The following is a 13,323-nucleotide window of genomic DNA, read 5'->3' on the forward strand; positions in this document are numbered from 1 at the left end:
AATTGTTGTTTATTCATGGAAGCTTTGGTCATTGGGTGCTTTCTCAGCTACTGAAGTGCAGTTACCAAATAATGAAATAAACATGACTGACACTTCTATAGCATTTACTGTGTACCTACATTCTAGTATCTGGCATATATCAACTGGTTTACTCTTCACAATAACCCTAGGAAGTAGGTTATTTTCATTTGCTGATTTCATCTGTAGAGAACTTAAGTGACATCCCCAAGTGACAAAGCCAGTGAGTGGTAGAGCTGGGATTCAGAGTCCAGCCCCCTGCCTCCAGAGCGTCTGCTCTGACTCACCACGCTACACAGACCCCTAACATGCAGTTCTGCAATGTGTTTGACATTGAAAATGGGTCCTCACACTTGGAAATGTAGGAAACCATCAGTGCATGAAGAATGAGGTCAGCCCTTTACAGGTGGGACAATAGCAAAGGAAGTTCTTTCCGAAGTGTATTACAGTTGGATATAAGGGCGCGTATGTCCAGATGACTCAAAGGCTTAGGCCTGGACCATGGGTGGAGGACAGGATGAGACCCCAGCAAAGTCCCGTCTCCAAATTCCAAGGTGACTTATCACTAGACGCCCCCCCGTCGGAGACCCCTGTTGGAACACCCGGGGCAGGACTGACCTGATAATAGCCAGCGGGCAGGATGTCTGACTTACCGGCCGGGGCAGACTGTACTGGTACATTTCTGGGCGGTAGGTCGGCACCCACTGCACCCCAGCTCTGGGCCGCGTCATGGTCCCTGGGGCGCTGGTCACCACCTCTGAGTAGGGCAGGTGCTGTGTTGAGCCATAGGCCTCTGGGTGACGGCTTTGGCCCGCGTGGCCCGCGGACGCTAAGCTGAAGGCCTCTTCCAGTAGCATGTGCATCTGCTGCCGGACCTCGTCGATGGAGGGCTGGGAGCTCAGCGTGGACGTCTCAGAGTGGCCCTTCACCTGCCGCGACCTGGCGTAGCCCCGCGGCTCGTTAACTCTGTCAATGTTGGTTTCCTCTATGATTTCAGGCTCAGTCTGTGGGATCAAACAAATGCACACGGATTTGTTAGTTCACTTTCCTTTTCATTTCTGCTGCCTGTAACGTGCTCTAAACTGTCCAGCTTGGACTGGTGATATCAGGCATGTGTGCCCTATCCAGGAATTCACATGATGGGTAGTCAGCTATCATTGCATCCGTAAGGCCACACTCAGCTATCCCTATGCACTTATCCAGAGCTCGAGCAGTGCCACGGCTTTACTAATGAGCAAAATGACCTTGAGAAATGGCTTTTCATTGATGACATGAATGGTATTTTCTAAAACCTTTTAGAGACATTCTCTGCCCCTATGCCTGTTAGGTATGAGAATCTAGAGCAGGGGTGGGCAAACTTTTTGACTCGAGGGCCACAATGGGTTCTTAAAACTGGACCGGAGGGCCGGAACAAAAGCATGGATGGAGTGTTTGTGTGAACTAATATAAATTCAAAGTAAACATCATTACATAAAAGGGTACGGTCTTTTTTTTTTTTTTTTTAGTTTTATTCATTTCAAACGGGCCGGATCCGGCCCGTGGGCCGTAGTTTGCCCACGGCTGATCTAGAGTGTTCTGCAGTCTATACTCCAAGGCTTGGCACTCTAGATTCTAACTCTAAATGTCTGATGCCAATTTCAGAAAGAATAATAGAACCTGCCTCTAGATCACCGATGTCAAGGTGTGCACACTGAATCAGAAGCTCTGGGGGCAGAACACTGCATCTGTACCTTAACAAACCCACCCAGAGATCCTGATGCCTGGTGAAGTTTGAGACACAGGATCTAGAATGTTCTCCTGCCTTTCTCCAGGGAACCTTTCATTTAGGGATTAGCCATGGTATCTACATGGGCAGAGAGCTAGGACTTTATCAGCTTCCAGAACGGGCTGCATGGACTGTCTTGTGCTTGCCTGTCAATGAATGCTTATTTTTATGGTTGATTTTTAATGGTTGATTTTTATTTAATGGTTGATTTTTTTACAGAGAGAGAAGGGAGGAAGAGACAGACAGACAGACATCAATTTTTGTTGTTCCACTTATTTATGCATTCATTGGTTGATTCTTGTATGTGCCCTGACTGGGGATCGAACCTGCAACCTTGGTGTTTTGGAATGACGCTCTAATCAACTGAGCTACTCGGCCTGGATCATGGGTGGAGGCTGTTAATGAATGCTCACTTAACAAGTCTTCATTTGTGGCAGATTTTGGTCTGAGACTGGCTTTTGTGACCACCTAATGGTGAGGCTGTGGGAGAGTAGTTAATCCACAACCATTCCAAGTGTGCCTGTGGATACCATTGTGGATGATCATAGGATAGCTTATGAAAAATCCCAAATTGGGGAAGAGCTTGTAGCATCTGAGAAAGAGAAAAGTGGACTGTTATGGGCTGAACTGTGTCCCCACCCCAAATTCATATGGTGAAGTCCTAACCACCAGCACCTTAGAATGTGGCTGTATTGGGAGACAGGGTCTTCACAGAGGTAACTAAGTTAAAATGACGTCATCTGTATGGCCTAATTCAGTATGATCTCTAAGAGGAAATTCGGACACAGACATATGAAGAGGGAAGACAGTGTAAAAACAGGGAGATCACGGCCATCCACAGGCCAAGGAGAGAGGCCTAGAACACACCTTCCCGCACGGCCCTCAGGAGGAACCAATCTGCCAGCACAACACTGACTTGATTTCAGACTTCCATCCTCCAGAACTGTGAGAAAATAGGTTTCAGTTGTTTTCGTTGTCAGGTTTGTATTACTCTGGTATGGCAGCCCGAGCTGATGAACACATGGACCATGTGGCTGAAGCCCTGGCTGTCAGGAGATGGGACTGGAGAGGCAGGCAGGGGCCCGATTATAGACCGTCTTAAAAGCCATGGCCAGAAGGTTCAACTGTTTTCAAAGGGCAGTGGAAATCTCTAGAAGAATTTTGAGCAGAGGAGAAGTGTGATTGAAATTCATGGGAGGTCAGTGAGAAGACTCTTACAGTAACCCAGGCAAGAAGAGATGGCAGGGTCTTGGGTGAGATGGACACGGACAAAGATGTGGGTGAGTTCACAATATACTTTGGAAGAGCGTTGACATGATTCAGTAGATGAGGTTAGATGAGGTGTGGGGATGAAGTAAAAAAAGGAGTCAAGGCTGAGACCCTTTATTGAGAACAGGTGTCTTGCTACAATGGGTCTCCTAATGCTCTCTGAGCTCCCCAAGCATAGATCTTCCTCTGGGCCTTTCCACTTGCAGTTCCCTCTGCCAGGAATGTTTTTCCCCCCGGGGGTCAGCCTGGCTGGGTCCCTCCTTTTAGGTCTCTGCTCAAAAGTCATTTCCCCAGAGAGCCCTACCCTGGCTGACCTGTGAAGAGCACCTCCTGTTCTTCTCCACCGCCTTGCCTTGCTTTGTGCTCCTCCATGGCATTTCTGACATTGCAGAATACAGCAATGTGTCCACATGATTATTATCTGTCCCCTTACTGGAATATAAATTCCATGAAGACAGGGATTTTGCCATGTTTCCTGTTGTATCTCAGAATGGCAAATACCAGGAATTTAAGAAATCAGCCGATCAATGGTTCTCTCTCATCATTGGTGCTTCTATCTCTCTCTCCCTCTCTGAAATCAGTAAAAAATATTTTTAAAAAATACAGCCTGGAGAATTTCTGCTCAAAAGTTTTCAATAGTAAAAAGACGTTTATACGTGTCTAAAATGAATGAGACAATTTTATTTAAAACTAGAGGCCTGGTGCATGAATTCGTGCACCAGTGGGGTTCCTCGGCCTGGCCTGTGGGATCGCACCGAAACCAGCTCTCCAACATCCCCCAAGGGGTCCCAGATTGCCAGAGGGTGTAGGCCAGGATGAGGGATCCCACCAGTGCACGATACGGGCTGGGGAGGGATGCAGGAGGTTGGCCAGCTGGGGAGGGACTGCAGGAGGGCTCCAGGGCATGTCCGGCCTGTCTCGCTCAGTCCCGATCTGCCGGACCCCAGCAGCAAACTAACTTACCAGTCGGCTGTCTGCCCTCTGGTGGTCAGTGCATATCATAGCGAGTGGTTGAGGGACCTTAGCATATCATTAGCATATTGCACTTTGATTGGTTGAATGGACAACCGGACACTTAGCATATTAGGCTTTTATTACATCGGATGGAGTTGAAGAGGAGGAATGAAGGGCTCTTGAAGCCATGTATTCTAGAATTTCTTGAGTTATGAGCCCCAAAGAAGATCGATGTCTTACACAGTCCTCCGTTCCAGGATACACACGTGTGTGCAGTATCACGTCGCTTCACCCAGGCACTTCATTTCTGAAGCACAAGCATTTGAAGGCTCTCTCCAAAATGTGCCTCAAGGCAGTGATTTTCAGCTCAGTGTCAACCACAGTTTCACCCAGCAAGGAGAACAGATTCTGAACAAACTCCGCCACTTCACGGCAAAGGCCAAGTAGGGGTTTCAGTGAGATAGATTTCTGGCCCATCTGGCCATGATGGATGGCTCTGGCTCCAGGCCCATTTTTCTCCCCACCAAATAAGGTCCTTTGGGCAACATAAAACAGTGCTGCTTCTCTGCCTTTAATGCCCGCTCGGGCTGCTTAACAGCCTCCTGGCAAGTGCTGCCTGTCACTGGGAAAGCAGAGACACATTTACAAAGCTGCTTGTGGAAACCAAGCTTCAGGGAGTCTCCACCTCCTCTGTGGGGAGAGGAGCTCTCAGGGCACTGGGGCGCTCAGCAGTTCCTCCTGAGCCTGCATCTCAAAAGCTTCCCTGACAATAAACGGAAACTGCCTCTCAGAACAGGGAGGAGGTCAACTTCCCTTCTGCCACAAGTGTGCAAATGGAATTTTAAAAACTCTCAGCAAATTTTCTAATTTCACTCTGATTGCTTTCCAAAGGATGACCCACAACCACGTTGAAGCTGGAAGGACATGAAATCAGCACGCTGTTTCTGCATCTTAGGTGAGGGGAAATGACATTACAGGGTCTCTCGTAGATTTCTAAGCAGAGGGGCACTTTTTATCGCACTGAGATTAGGGGTGGGCAGTCAAGAGTAAAAGAACGTGTTTCCATGTCCTCGGCGAGTGGACAAGTCTCAGCATTACTCACTGCTCCCAAAGCAAACCTTCTCCATCCTGCAGGAGGAGCTTCAGGCTCCGTCCTCTTGTCTTTCCCCCTTAACCTGCCGCCTCCACAGAGCGGTGGGAACTCAATTACTGAGCAAGTCCCCACGTCCCATTTAACTTAAGTTACAATGACTGGCTGTCCTGTGTGACCTTAGCGATCACCTTGGCAGTGTGGGGGTAATGGGGGGAAGGTCTTGGCACCCTTTGCAAGCCCTTCTGTAGTCCCATCATGCTGGAGAAAGGCACCAGTTGAAAAATACAATCTTCTCTTTGGCGTGAGACAAAATTCATAACAGTTCTGAGACGTCAAAAGTGTTAGAATGGAAAAGAAACAGAAAAAAAGTGTATCCCTCTCTCACCCCCATAGATTCTGTTAGCCAGAGGGTGACAGCTCATTTAATTCTCACAAGGACTCTATAAGCAGGTACCATTTGTATCTCTACTTTATAGACGGGAAAGTAAAGCACAGAAGGTGAAGTAATTGGCCCAAATTCACACTGCTATACTGAGCTGGAACTTGAATGCAGCCCAGCTCCAGAGGCTATGAGCATAACTGTCCCATAGTAATTCTGTGAACACTGGGAATAATCCATGAGCCACTGTCCATTAATTAAAAATACCTTTTAAAAAGGAATCAACCTGAAAATAAACACAAAACAGTGGCTTCTCTCGTGGGAAACTATTTTGCTTCTTGGTTTTGAGGCGAGTCATCACCTGCTTTTTCTCATCTTCTTAGCTGAGTGGGCACTGCAGGTGGCTGGAGACAGAGGGTCAACCTTGAGAGTCAGCACTGCTCCATAGCCAAACAGCCTCTCCCACTGCCAACTCCCACCTGCTTTTTCTCCTTTTGAAAAATCCACAGACTCACAGAACCCCTCTCTGTCATTCTCTCTGCCTCTGAAACACAATCTCTAACTTCAGCCAGGGCTTCCCAAGCCCCCCGGGGAATAGTGGTCATTGGCTCATCACCACGCTGATCCTTCCCTTTACGGAGGGAGGGTCGACGCAAGATGAGAGGCTGAAATGGAGGGAGGACTGACAGGGAGGATTATGTGGTTTTGCCCCTTAAAAAGCCCAACCACCAATGTTCTTCAAGTATGGGGCCCTATGTCTCGGGGGGTCTAAGCTGGCACAGCTCCATTGGTGAGGTCTGACTGAGTCAAATCAATCCGCGTAAGCCTCCTCCTCCTCTTATCCTCGCTGCTACAGTGATTGATACAGGGGTGGGCCGTTGACCTAAAGTGGCTCAGAGTAAAACCCATAAGCCTTGTTTCACATTTGGGAAGGGAAATTCTCTTCTTGTGTTGGTCAAAGCAGCATGTATATAGATGTGAGGCCCGAGCCTGTGCAGCCATTTCCCACCAGAGACAACTAACCTGCAGACAAGGCCAACACATGAAGAGGATAGTGCTGGCCGAGGCAGAGAAATGAACCGGAGCCCCAACCACACCATGCCCGGAGTCACGGTGCCCAATACATTCCCTTAATGACTTCAGATAGTTTGAGTTGGGTGAGCTTTCTGTTCTTTTAGCCAAAGCATCCTAACTGATAACCACCATTTAGACTTAGCTTTAAACAGTAGTAACATCCTCCTGTCTATACTCCTCCTGGGCCAGTCAAAGCAAATGTTTATATATAGTTCAGGGTTATAAATCTGCCCCCTATTTTCAGGTCTCAGCACCGGAGTCACCTCTTCTGGCCGACACACTTGTTTGTTCATTTGCTCAGCAAAGACAGACACTGCATCTCCTACGCGCCAGTTCCTATTCCGGGGGGCTGAGGTTTCCAGCATGAATAAAACATGATTCCTGTCCTTGAGGAGTCCGATGAGGGAGTAATGTACAGAAACCTGCTTCCCAGCTGGAAGACAGGGAGTGAGAGCTTTGATTGGAGTGAGTCCCAGGAGCTACTGGAACAGAAAGGACAGGCATCTAAGTGAGACCCACGGAGATAAGGGGTCGGAAAAGATTCTGGGGGAGATGATGTTCAGCCGAGTTCTGAAAGCAATGCCTGGACAGGCGGTTCTCACCTGGGAACGGGGTTTGCCCCCGGGTACATTTGGTAAGGTCTGAACATATTTTTGGTTGTCACAATGGGGAGGTGCTACAGACATCTAGTGGGTAGAAGCCAGGGATGCTGCTAACCATCCTACGATGCACAGAACAGCCCTCCAGACAAAGAATCATCCCGCCCCAATGTCCATAGTGGCGAGGTTGAGAAACCTTGTCCTGCATGGAGCAGATTGGAAGGAATGTTCTGAGCATGTGCAAAGACACACATACACAGACGGGACTCCACACCCCGAGTCTGGGAAGGGCATGTGGGCCTGGAGCCAAGAGGTGGCGAGCTTTGGTAGACGGGCAGGCCAGGGCCAGCCAGAGCAGGTGAGTCCTGAGCCAGAAGCTTAGAGTTTGAGTCTATTCCCTGAAGCTGTGGGAGCCACTGAAGGATGTTATACTAGGGTGTATGGTTTTGAATTCCTCTGGCAGTTATTTGACGGCGTCAGCAGGTGAGTACTGGGGACTGGAACCGGCGGAGGCTGTGGGACAGACGGGCTCGAACCTTCAGAAGGACTCCCTGCTCCCACCCCAGGTCACTGCCACAGCAGAGAGTGTGTGTGTGTGTGTGTGTGTGTGTGTGTGTGTGTGTACCTGTCTGTCCATAAAAGTACCTTGGACAAGCACTAGAGTTAATCCATCTTTCTCTTCTCCATGGAGCCTCCCACAGGTAGTACATGTGGGGCTTAGATGCTAACGCCAGCGGAGAGGTAAATATTATCATGTATAGTAAAACCTTTGAAAACCCTTAAAGGGGCCACACAGTACACATACAAGGCTCAGGGATACAGCCTTATAAAGAAATATGCAAAAAAATAATATTTAAAGTACCTTTTTCCTTTGTCTTTCAGGGCTATGCTGTTGAATTTTCCTATGTTCATTGCAGATATGATGCAGTGATTCCACTGCACTTAAAACATGTTTGCCGGAGGAAATGAAAGGGAGAGCAGTTCCCAAGGGGTGTTCTCATTTGCCTGCTGGCCTCTGGCTCCTGCAGGGGTTTGGGGGCCACACGTGGGCCAAGGAGAACCAGGGTTGGGGGACTAGCGCAGAGAGGACAGACACTGTGCTGTGCTGCTCAGGACCGTGGAGCGCGCTCCCCCAGCTCCAGGCACACTGCCAGCTGCTCCGCTATCAACTGGGAATTGACCTTGTTACTCAGGACAACTCTGCAGGGCCATGCGAGCTCCAGAGCTCCCCACGGGGCAGCCGAGACCTTGGAGTATCTGTGCATGGCGCAGCTTTGAACTCTGCCCAATCCTGCTTCCTTCCCTTCCCCTACAGGTATTCATACCAAGAGCACGCTGGGGACCCTGGCCTGCAATAAGCGGCTACACTGGTCAAGAGGCGGGGGTGGGGGAGGCCGGCAAAGAGTAGGAGCAGGCAGCATCCAGATCCCAGGAATCAGAGAACGAGCAGGCAGATGGCACTGTGCGCTCAGACAGAAGGAAGCTGCTTGTCTCCTGCCCGGTGGGAAACTGCCCGCACTGGGGGAGGTCCTGGGCCTGCAGGGAAGGCCTGGCTCTGAGTGAGGCCACTGGGCCATCCTGAAACCTGGCCTGCTCCCTCCTAAACCTGCCTCCTGCCCCTCCCCCCCACTTGCCATCTTTGCAGGGTTAACAAGTGTCTTTCTGGGCAGCGACCAGCCAGGTGAGATACTGCCCACACCCAAAGGCTCCCTTCACCACCAAACACCTCCACCTCTGCCTCAGGCTCAGTGAGGGACCCTGATTTCCGATGATCATGCATTTCCTTTGGATTAAAAGCCTCTGTTAAAAAATACAATGTACTATAAATTAACTTAAGATAACAGATGAAGCCAGGGCTATTAACAGCTGAAACAGCTGGCAGAGGTAGGAAATTGAAGGCTGAGATGGGAGACACATGCAACACGGTTCTAGGTGGGATGATGAGGGGGTGTCGTCACGGTGGGGGGAGTGGGGTCAACACAAAAGCACCTAGTTCTTAGGGCAGCAGCAGGTTGAGGCGAAGGACAAAGCCTCCAAATCCAACCATTTGTCTCTCAATGAAACTAGAAGTTGATTGTACCTTGTACCGGGAACACCATGAGCTGCCAGGACATTCCTGTGCTTTGCCCTGGCCTCTGACCGTCATGCCGAAGCGGTAAGATGCTGGGGGAGGGTGGGAGTGGGCGAGCAGGAGAGAGTCCTGCTACTAATGGGATTTACAAATGTACCTAGAAGGCCCCAGACTTGCTATAGGCTATTGCAGGAGTGGGGGGGTGGGGGTGGCGGGGGGAGGAACTTTCCAGATCATATTTCATCCCCTTGCAAATGGAACCCATCAAAACAACTATTCCAATTCCTTGGCCTCCTTCCACCTGCTCACCTGGATCAAAGGGAAACCGGCTGCATTGTCAGCCCAGAGAGGCCAGCAAGACAAACACCCCATCACACACAGCGGCAGGCGGCTGGGGCCTGAGCGCTGAGCAATGCTCCCGTCTCCCCCTTTGCTTTCCTCCACCGATTCCCCCAACTGCTTCCCAATACTGCCTCATCTCCCTTTCACGTGGTGCGTGCTGGGGACAGCGGACGGGCATTTGGAACCTCTCTGCAGCGTGCACTCCTGTAGTGCGGAGGCTGACGGTTAAGCTACGTGCACGTCAGGCCCTCCATGAGGCGGTGGCCGTGGTTGACTCGTCAGCTTCTGGTAATTACGTGCACTAGTGTGCAGTCTGGGCTGAGGACATGAGGCAGCGCCCACCTTTCTGCTTCTCGTCAGACCCAGGGCAGCCGCTTCCCTATCTTCCTGCTTCGGGCAGAAGCAGCGGCCCCTCCTCAGGAATGTTCTGGAACATTGCTCCAGCCCTCTGACGACTTGAGGAGCACCCAATTCCTCATAGTCATGTTTTGTCTATTTAAATGGCTTCATGTTTTCTGCAGCTGAACCTTCTCTGGTGTAGCACCGCTTTTTGCGTAGATTAACATAAACTTTTCAGATGGAAAAGCAGCTGGTGTTCCTGCCTCTGGGATGAGAACCAATGACTGGTTGCCGTGGCAGAGCCTTCGATCTCCCTTCTGAGGTGCAGCGATGCATCCATCATCCTTCTTAACGGTCTCAACCCACTGCCCACATTTTAGGGTCTGAGCCCGCCATTCTGCCTCGAGTGCTCTCTGAGTGTCTGCAGGGCATGGAACCTTGGACAAGGTGCCCAGGGAAACCGAAGGGCAGGAGCTTGCAAAGGTGTCTCGTCCTGGGACGTCAGCGTTCATTTGCAAAGCTGTAAGTCAGACAATCCATTCGGTCTCCTTCACAGCCAAGGCACATAGCTGACCCCATTCCTGTCATAGATTTTTAAACCCCAAACACAGATCCGGGTTGGTGTTTTTTTTTCTGGGGAACGATCGAATTAATTACTTACCCTTTGGAAGCAAAGTCTGATTCATCAGCCACAGGCAGAGGTTATTAATTCGGCCGACGGGGGAAAAATCACTTGGGTTTTTATTCTGCCCCAGAATTCACATTTGGGCCATTTTCGTTCCCTCACTGCTTCATTGTTTTCTATGAATTTCATTTGGAAAAGAACACTTAAAAAACATTTTGAAATAGAGATTTCTTTTTTGCTTTTAAATATTAGGCTGACATGATCGCTTGTACCCACTTTATGCGCTGGGAGGAATTCATGTCAATGCCACGATTTAATTTGATGATGCGGTCTGGCCATCGAGGAGTGATCAGTCTTGGACATCTTTCTAAAATCATGCATTCTTCTAAAGGGGGTGCTTCCTCCTAAGAAAATTACTACCCAAATGAGCCACAGGTACTGCCAGGAGTGTGTTACGTCCTTTGTTGTTAGCTTGAGTAGGAGGTTGAGAATTCTTGCAAAACACACTGATTCCCAAAGCCCTTGGAGCTAAGAGGCTCTCCTGTGCAGGCCCGAAGAGGAGCCTGTGGAAAAACCTGGAACAGTCCAGGCCTCCATCAGTCCTGGCACTAAGATTTGCCTGTGGAGCACGTATTTGTTTGTTTGTTTTTACATGCAGGCTTTTCGGTTGGGACTCTAAAGTAGTCAACTTTGGGAAAATTCACAATTGAATCAATCTCCCAGGGCTTTTGTTTCTGCCATGTCAAGGAGCGGATCCCCCTGGTGTTTCCTAATCTGGCAGCAATGACTGGAAATCCTGGCCCGGCTTCAAGTTCCCCAGGTCCAGCAGAAAGACTGACATGCTTCCAACTGAATGACCTGCTCACTGCTGGGCTAATGGATTCCTTTGCCAGGAGTGCCTTGACATTTTTGGGAAATCAAGAGCTCAGAGAATGAATGCATTGTTTAAAACGATGACTCTTCTCTTTTTCTACTTTATCTGCTGGTCCGTTTTTTGCTTGTGTGAATTATCCATGCAAGAATTCTTAGGAGACCTGACATGAAGCCTCTTCGAGAGATTCAGAAATACAGAATATTATGTTCTATATTCAGGTGAGGACAGATGTTTAGTAGGGTGGGTGTAGATAGAAGTCATAGTGCATGGTGATTAAGGAAATGGGCTTTGGAGGTGGGCAAATTATGTGGCTGCTCTGTGCCTTGGTTTTCCCATCTGGACAATGGGCATAATGAGAGTACCTAACTGACTATTGACTTTTCAAATTCAATTAGACAACACACATGGAAAGACTGAAATAGGGCCTGATCTACAGGGTGCAGTCAGTTAATGATAGCTACTTTTCATATGATTAGAATAAAAAACACAGGAGGAGATATAAGAAGCAATTTCATTCTCATAGTCAACAATCTATATTCTTAAAAATCGTTCCCTAGATGATCATTTTTCTTAAGGAAACGTATTCGCTTATTATTTCTGAGATCATATGCACACTGCAAAGAAATGTATATATTTTTAAAAATCTATTAGTGCCTTCCTAATGTAATCTATGATTGGGATATTTATACATGTTTGTGAGGGGTGAGCAACCTCCTTTTAAAAATCATCTCTCTCCTTCCAGGTAATTTACTAATAAGACATTCCAAAAGTGAGTACTCACTCTTGGCACAGTGGTTAAAAAAATCTGCAATGTTCTCTTTTCAAAATACGAAAACCTCTGGCCTATTTCCTTAAATAGTAAAATTTATGTGCCTCGAATCTCACAAGAAACCTATAAATACTAAACCTGAGATAACTTAAGAATCCTGTCATACCTCAGAGATGCCCTAGGGCCTAGCAGAAGAAAAAGCTCCCCCAGCTACAAGCAGCCAGAAAGAACATGCACTGTTGGTAGGGAAAGATGAACAGGGAAAGTCCAGTCGCCAATATTCAACCACAGGCTGATTATTCAATTGATGACTGAGTTTAGTACAAGAAATACTTTTATGAGGAGAAAGATTAATATTGAATACTTTAATCTGGAGGGGAAAAATGATTTGCCCAAAGCATCTAGAATTTTATAAAACGAAACTATCAAACTGTCTTATATTAAAAAAGGAAAAAGAAATAAGAGAGCAGGATATCACCACCAACACAAACATCAAGTTTAAATATAAGGGAGGTAATTAGAAATTCAAATTTGGTAGGCTATCTCTGATTTTAATTGGACCATTAAAGAACTCCATTTTTAGCTACTGTAGAAAACAATGACCAATCCTGAGGGGGGGAGGGGGAATATTCTTGCCATTAAATTAGTATGGTATGTTTAAGAAATCAAGTGTCATTTTCAAATGACAACCTCACAAATTATGACAAAGCTTTATCCAGACATATTTCACTCATAGCTCTATTACAGAAAACTTTTTATTTGTAATAAGAGAAACATTTGAGAAGAATGGGAAAGAAACACTTTTCATAAGACCTAAGAATATATTCAAGACCATTTGAAATTCCAGGGCTGGGTGAAGCTTACTGAATATCTCAGCAGGGTATCATTCACGTGAGCGCAACTCAACGGGTGCAGTGACATGCGACAGGACGCACAATGTGACAGGAGGCACCAAATCATAACTGATCATCTGGGGAAGTTTGATGGGATTAGCAGAATTTTTGCAGTTTGGAGATGTCACTGCACATCACATGTACTTCATCACATGAAATCACCCAATCTCCTTGTTGACACCTCGCCGTGTCCATGGCAAACTGAGAAGTTATGCAACCAACAAATCCAACTCCTCAGCATTGCTATGGATGAAAAGCA

General features: G+C 47.8%; 1 protein-coding gene across 3 annotated transcripts in view; it reads right to left on the minus strand.

Moving 5' to 3' along the window:
* Positions 1 to 13,323, minus strand: part of KIAA1549L (KIAA1549 like) — a 214,817-nt gene that overhangs the window by 17,641 nt on the left and 183,853 nt on the right. For all 3 annotated transcript variants that reach the window (XM_059709757.1, XM_059709756.1, XM_059709754.1), the window contains exon 17: positions 672 to 1,022. In XM_059709757.1, the coding sequence (XP_059565740.1) occupies positions 672 to 1,022 (351 nt within the window). The remainder of the gene's footprint in view (positions 1 to 671; positions 1,023 to 13,323) is intronic.

Source organism: Myotis daubentonii, chromosome 9 (genome assembly GCF_963259705.1).
Source record: "Myotis daubentonii chromosome 9, mMyoDau2.1, whole genome shotgun sequence".
Taxonomy (NCBI): domain Eukaryota; kingdom Metazoa; phylum Chordata; class Mammalia; order Chiroptera; family Vespertilionidae; genus Myotis; species Myotis daubentonii.